This window comes from Crocuta crocuta, unplaced genomic scaffold, assembly GCF_008692635.1.
Source record: "Crocuta crocuta isolate KB4526 unplaced genomic scaffold, BGI_CrCroc_1.0 scaffold288, whole genome shotgun sequence".
Taxonomy (NCBI): domain Eukaryota; kingdom Metazoa; phylum Chordata; class Mammalia; order Carnivora; family Hyaenidae; genus Crocuta; species Crocuta crocuta.
Window position 1 is genome coordinate 6,824,618 of NW_027532607.1, and position 7,325 is coordinate 6,831,942.

Consider the following 7,325-nt stretch of genomic DNA (forward strand, 5'->3'; position numbering starts at 1 on the left):
AGATTCTTTCTCTAAGTGATTATAATTAACAGCTACTTAAGATATGTCTGCGTTCTTTCATATGTGATGCCTCATGGTTCTCATATCCAGCCCAGTTGAGGTAGGTATTGGTATTATTTCCCCATTTTACAGTTGAGGATATTGAGAGTCAGGTGAAAAGTGATTCTGGAGGTCACTTGGTGAGTGAAGTACCAGATGTGAGCTGAGTTTTTAAAAGCTCCTAATCCCGTGTTGCCCTGCCCCAGTCTCTCCCATCATCTCTATACTCCTTCCATTGTGGACCAAGGGAATGAGCTCTAGTCTGGATGTTGGAGACCTGGATTCTGATTCTGACTGGGTCATTGCTGGCTCTGTGATGGTGAGCAGTCATGGAGGTCTTTGGATGTGATTTTCCTGCCAGGAGGTTATATTATTTGATGTCTTAAGTTTCTTTGCATCTTGAGAGTCTCTATCCAGGGCCTTGTCCAGGGCGCCTGGGTCATTGCTGTAGTGTAGAGTGGGAAGGGGAGAGGGGAGAAGGAATGGAGGACCATGGGTATTTGATCCAGCTCTGTTCTGGTTTCTCCTACCAAGCAGGAAGAGACACAGGATCTCCTTAGGTGAGGAAAACCTTGGACCCGTAAGAGGCTGTTTTCTCTGATCTGCCTCCTGAGCTGGCATTTCTCAGTCTGCTCTTTTTCTTTATTCATCAACGACAATGATCCAAGCCAAAGTGTCTGTAGTTTCAGCCCAGGGATGAACACATGGGTTACATTCCCACCTGGCCCCCAAAGGGTCGATAGCCTCTGCATGAGCGCATCTGTTATCTTATTCCTTTTTGGAACAGGGTAAATGTAAATAAATATTACTTTCTCCATCTTTTAGGTGTTTCAGCTTATATGGCAAGTGGTTGAGAAATGGGCAAGCCAGAAGTGTGGGAACGTATTGTTTTTCTACCTCCATAGTTGACTCTATCAGATATTTACAGATCAAGTTAGAAAGTTGTAAGATACTGAGACAAGGGTGACTGTCATTAAAAAGGAAAAAAAATCTGTATTTGACACCATCTACCATTACCATCGTTGTGTATGAGAAAGAATGAAGAACTCAGAATGTCCACCTCTCAGCAGGGAGGAAAGGTCAGGTCTTCCTAGGTCAAGAGAGTTAGCATTCTCATAAGGATGTTTTCAGCTGTAAGTGGTGGAAAACTTCATCCACGACCACAGAGCATTTGGGAAGCTGTGTTCTGCCTGTGGGGACGTCACCCACAGGCTCTCTTGGTGGGAAGTGGGGCTCTCTGAATGGGGAGATGAGAGCTACACGTTCCCAGGCTAGCCCTTTTCTTTTGCTGCAGTCTCTGTCCCCACTCTCATGCTGTAACTTAGACCTTAATTTTGTCCTTATGTCTTTTCCCATAGGCAGGAAGCGAAACCCTGGCCTTAAAATTCCGAAAGAAGCATTTGAACAACCTCAGACCAGTTCCACGTAAGTTGGCAAGATCACCATCTTAATCCAAACACTCCGCTTTACAGATTTCCGGGGAATGGGGGTTCATTTCTGGACTGGTGAGCATCGCCTTGATTATGGAAACTGTTGTTAGAAAGAGCCCTTTAAAGGGGAAAGCCATGTGCTCAACTATTCTGAGACCTGGAATAGGTCAGTCAGTCTATATCGAATAGGTCACTTTGAACTCAATGTCTCACATTACTGGTTGGCAGAAAACTGAGTGTCACAAATGCATTTGGCAGATGTGGTCTTATGAAAGGTCCCGGGACATGCACTTTTTACCTTTTCCGTATAGACTTGGGCAAAACAAGCAAATCCCTGTGCGAGCCACTACTGTAAAACATGAGTTGAGATGGAAAGATGGTATTTGGTAGGGACTCAGCATCTTGACACCTAAATCCTGTCCCATGTAAATAGAAGGCAAAATGAGGTAAAGGAACTTTTTTTTTTTTAATTAGCAGAAGCTTCGGCCCAAATCCCTAAGTGAGCTCAAGTGATGAAGCAGGATCCTCTGTCTCTTTGCCTCCCACTTACTTCTTTTTCACTCTGTGGGGTGGTGAGAGTACCCTCTTGTCCAGCTGGAGGTATGACCATCTTAAAAAGCATCTGCTTGGGAGGAATAGAAATTGCAAGGAAAAAAGTCATAACAGGAGCACTAGAAGAAGAAGAGCAAGCATAAAGAAAGGTCATCTCAATGGAAGCTTGAGTTTGCGAGGCCTTTGTTCATCTCTACAAAGGTGCCTCCCTTTCATGAGGGTTTTGGACTTAAACATGACCCATCCTATAAGTAAGTGCACCTTCTGGTGTTGAAATGTGCTGGTAAAAATGATCATGTCCACTGTAAGACTTTGTTGAGGCCATTGGCCATTGCATTCCATTGAAGAATCTCCTCAGTGCAGAGCGGAGTGGGTTCTACACCATAACTCAATGGTCAAGCTCACATTATACTGTTCCTTTTGTGAGGCTTTGCAGGAAGAGGTACTTTCCATATCTGCTATTGAGATTGCTTCCTTTGGTCTTTTTTTTTTCCCCCCTGTGGACCTAAGACCTGTGTAATTAATAACTTTTTCTCTCTGATTGGTTTCTAGAGAGTTTAGAGTCAAATATAATGTTCTCCTGTACTATCTGAATAGGACCCCATGTGATACACTTTTAGAACTTTTCATCTTGAAACTATTACAGGTTCACAGGAGATTATACAGAAATGTACAGGGAAGTCCCATGTACCCTTCCCCTAGTTTGTCCACACCCCCCCCCATGTCAACATCTTACACAACACAATATCAAAATGATTTGCATTGGTGCAAATCATAGAACTTATTGAGATTTCACCAGTACTGCACATACTTGTTTGTGTGTGTGTGTGTGTGTGTGTGTGTATAGCTCTATGCAATTTTATCACATCTGTTGACTTATGTAACCACAACCATAAGCAGGATACTCAACGATAGCAACACTACAAGACTCTTTGGTGTCATTCCCTTAAAGCCACGTCCACCTCTAACCCCCAGCCCTAATCTCTGGCAACCACAAACCTGCTCCCCATTTCCGTTTTGCTGTTGCATGGTTGTGACATAAATGGCATCATGCATCTCCTCCTATTTGAGGTGGGCTTTTCCAGTCAGCATAGTTTCCTTGAGGTTCATTCAAGTTGTTGCATGTATCAATAGTTCATTCCTTGTTACTGCTGAATCCATTCGACGGTATGGATATGCCACAGTATTTTAACGCTTCAGCTTTTGAAGGAGATGTGGGTAGTTTCCAGTTCGGGGCTGTTACCAATGAAAACAATTTCCTGCATGAAAATAAGTCGTCATTTCCATGAGACCTGTGTCCAATAGCAACTGCTGGGTCATATGGTAAGTCTGCTTTTAGCTTTGAAACAACTTCCGAAGTACTTTCCGGAGTGATTGTACCATTTTACATTATTAGCAATTTATGAATAATCCAGTTTCTCTACATCCCTGCCAACATTAATACTATTTTCCATTTTTGCCATTCTGATAGATGTATTGTGATATATCACTGCAGTTCTGATTTTCATTTCTTTAATGGTGAATGATGCTGAGTATTTTTAGGTATTTGCTTTTCATCCATGTATCTTCGCTGGTGAAATGTCTGTGCACATCTTTGCCTATTCCCTAATTAGTTTGCTTTTTTAATGTTGAATTTTGAGAGTTCTTTCTACATTCTAGACGCAAGGAGTTTGTCAGGTATGTGATTTCAAAGCATTTTCTCCCAATCTATATTTGTCTCTTCATCCTTTTATATTGATGAAATCCAGTCTAGCAATTTTTCTTCTTAGGGATCATGCTTTTGGTGACAATATTAAGAACACTTTGCCTCACACTTTGTTCTTGTTTTTCAAAATAATTTTGGCTATTCTAGTGCTTTTCTGTTTCATTTTAGTTTTATTTATTTTATTTTATTTTTCCATATTAGTTTTAGATCAGCTTGTCTGCTTCTACAAATAAACCTGCTGAAATTATGGTAGAAATTGTGTGTAACCTATAAATCAATTTAGAGACAATGGACATCTTTACTAACTTGAATCTCCTAATCCGTAAGCCTGGTAGATTTTGCAAGTATCTAGATTTTCTTTGATTTCATTCATCAGTATTTTATAATTTCATCATACAGATTCTCTACATTAGGGTTTTAAAAAATATTTATTCATTTATTCATTTATTCATTTATTCATTAAGAGTTTTATTTAGAGAGTGAGCAGAGGAGAGACAGAGAGAGAAGGAGGGAGGGGATCCCAAGTAGGCTTTGTGTTGTCAGTACAGAGCAATGAGGGGCTCGAACTCACAAACTGTGAGATCGTGACCTGAGCTGAAATCAAGAGTTGGACACTTAACTGACTACATTAGGCATTCCTACATTGGGGTTTGTTAACATTTATACCCAAGTATTTCATTTTGTGGAGAACAACTATAAATGATACTCCATTTAAAATTTTGGTTTCCACTTGTTAAGTGTCAGTATATAGAAACACAATAGATTTTTCTGTCTTGATATTGTATCCTGTAACCATACCGAATTCACTTAATTATTCTGGGAGTTTTTGTAGATTATTATTATTATTATTTGCATATACTTGTAGATATTACTTGCATATATTTGTAGATACTTTACAGCTTTCTTTTTTTAATTTTTTTTTAATGTCTTTATTTTGAGAGACAGAGAGTGAGCGGGGGAGGGGCGTAGAGAGAGGGAGACACAGAATCTGAAGTAGGTTCCAGGTTCTGAGCTGTCAGCACAGAGCCTGAGGTGGGGCTTGAAGCCACGAACTGTGAGATCATGACCTGAGCTGAAGTCTGACGCTTAACCGGCTAAGCCACCCAGGCGCCCCAAGAGCTTTCGGTGTAGATGATCGTGCCTTCTGGAAATAGAGACAGTTTTCTCTCTTCCTTTCCAAACTGTATTTTTAAAACGTTTATTATTATTGTTATTATTGGCTTTGTCTCAGTGGCAAGAATGTCCTGTGCTGTGTCACGTAAGATTGATGACAGCAGGCAACCGTGCTTCGTTCTTAGAGGGAAAGCGATCAGTCTTTCACCATGAAGCACGATGGTAGGTTTTTGTAGGTTGAGGTTTGAAAAAGTTCCTCTTTAGTTGTAGGGTACTGCAGGTTTTTATCATTAATGTTTTTTGAATTTTGGTAAGTGCTCTTTTCTGCATCACTTGACAGGATCATAGATTTTTCTTCTTTGTACTGTTGATGTGGATTACATTGTGATTGATATTTAAACATTGAACTAGCTTTGCATACCCCAAATAAATTCTACTTAGTTATGCTACTTTATTATTTTTTTATACATTGTGGGATTCAATCTGCTGAAATTTTGTTGAAAAGTTTTGTGTCTAAGTTCATGAGAGATGTTGGTCCATAGTGGGTTGTTTTGAGTTTCTTTCTTTCTTTTTTTTGGTGTGTACTATTATTTTCTAATTTTGATAGTAAGGTAATATTGGCCTCATAAAGTGAATTGGTAAGAGTTTCTTCTTTTTTTTTTCTGGTAGACACATAAAATCTGTGAAACAAAATTAGCTGACATATTTCTTTTTCTGGAGCTTTTAAAATACAAATTCAATTTCTGTTGTAGTTGTAGAACTATTCAGATGACCTGTTTCATCATGGCTAAGTTTTGGTAGTTGGTGGTTTTCAAGCAAAACCATTTCTTTTAAGTTGTTGAGTTTATAAGAGTAAAGTTGCTCATAGTACTTCTGGATTATTCCTTGAATGGCTGCAGGATATATTGTGATATCCCCTGATTTTTCCCTGAGATTGGTAATTTGTGTGTTCTCTCTTGTTAAATGTGTCAGTCTTGCTAGAGGTGTATCAATATTATTGTTGGTCTTTTTTAAGAATTAACTTTGTTATTTTATTTTATTTTTGAATTCTCAATTTTACTGATTTCTGCCTTTATTTTTATTATGGTTTGGTAATACATTTTTATATCAGGCTCCCAATTGTCTTACATTCCTTCTGTTCAAATTTTTAGTCTTCATTTGTTTCTAATTGGTATTAATTGTCTGTATTTTATGAATTTTTGAAAGCCATCGTAAATCCTTCCTTGGTATAAACAAATGAATAAAAACCTACGTAATGTTACACGTAGTTTCTGTGTCATCTTTCCCTCATGGGGTAGGATAAACTTGGAATATGACTTTCCTTTTTGCTGTGTAAAGCCAAGAGTATCACTTTATTATTGTAGACAATAGCACGTAAGCTCATGGAGAGCCTATTATTATTATTATTATTTTCATACTGATGCTTAAATTTGTACTCCTAACAAAGTAGCTTCCACATTTTGTGTTTTTCTTGGCAATGTTTTGAGGTTGGCTTGGTGACTCTTCCCATTTATACCGTGCCTTCTTCTGCAGTACCACACAAAAATAAATATCCTGGGACAGAACTCCATTCTTCCTCATTCCATGTGTGTGGTCCCTCTGCTGGCGCTCTTTCTTTGAGTAACTGATGCCAGTGTGTCTTTGGCTCAGGTCTCTGAACTGTCCCCTTACTGGACTGGCAGCAGCTAGTTCTGAATTGATTTGATGCAAGTGAGTATTATTCCAGTTAACCTCCCAAGAAGCTCGGAGGCCATGACTGTTACTCTAACTGAGAAAATAGACCTGTACAAGGTCAGATGCCTTGCTCAAAACAGTTGAGTATCATTTCATGTGTAAGAGTTCAGGGTCAAGTGAGTTGGCCTAGGTTTGTCTTTGGGATCTAAATTTCACTAGTTGAACGCCATAGGGAAGTTGCCTAAACCTATGAAGACTTAGTGTCCTCTTCTCAGAGATGAGAATAAATAATGATGTGGTTGCTGTGAGGATCAAGCATCATAACCTCTATTAAGTGTCCAGCCTAGTGCCCATTCCATTGGGATTTCTCAAAGAAGGTTGCTCCAAGTGTTGTTGCTGTTACTGTTGCTAATCCACCAAATGTTATTTAAAATGTTTTCAAGTTTATTTATTTTGAGGGAGGGAGAGAGAGAAGGTGAGTGAGCAGAGGAGGGGCAGAAAGAGGGAGAGAGAGAATCCCAAGCAAGCTCTGGGCTGTCTCTGCAAAGCCTGATGCAGGGCTTGAACCCATAAACCAATGAGATCATGACCTGAGCCAAATCAAGAGTCACATGCCTGACTGACTGAGACACCCAGGTTCCCCCACTTAATAATTATTAACAATAATTATTAAGTGGAAGAGCTGGTGTGCAAAGTCAGGATTCTCTGACTTTCAAGTATATGCTCTTAGCCACATGTCAGACTGGTGGAGAGTGTGGCCAAATAGTCTGTGGCTTTTGAAATATGAGGCAGGATCTTTTTTTTTTTCCGTT

General features: G+C 39.4%; 1 protein-coding gene across 2 annotated transcripts in view; it reads left to right on the forward strand.

Annotated features, from left to right (window-relative positions):
- MAP2K6 (mitogen-activated protein kinase kinase 6) overlaps positions 1 to 7,325 on the forward strand; it is a 115,990-nt gene that overhangs the window by 80,997 nt on the left and 27,668 nt on the right. For both annotated transcript variants that reach the window (XM_077780322.1, XM_077780323.1), the window contains exon 2: positions 1,398 to 1,464. In XM_077780322.1, the coding sequence (XP_077636448.1) occupies positions 1,398 to 1,464 (67 nt within the window). The remainder of the gene's footprint in view (positions 1 to 1,397; positions 1,465 to 7,325) is intronic.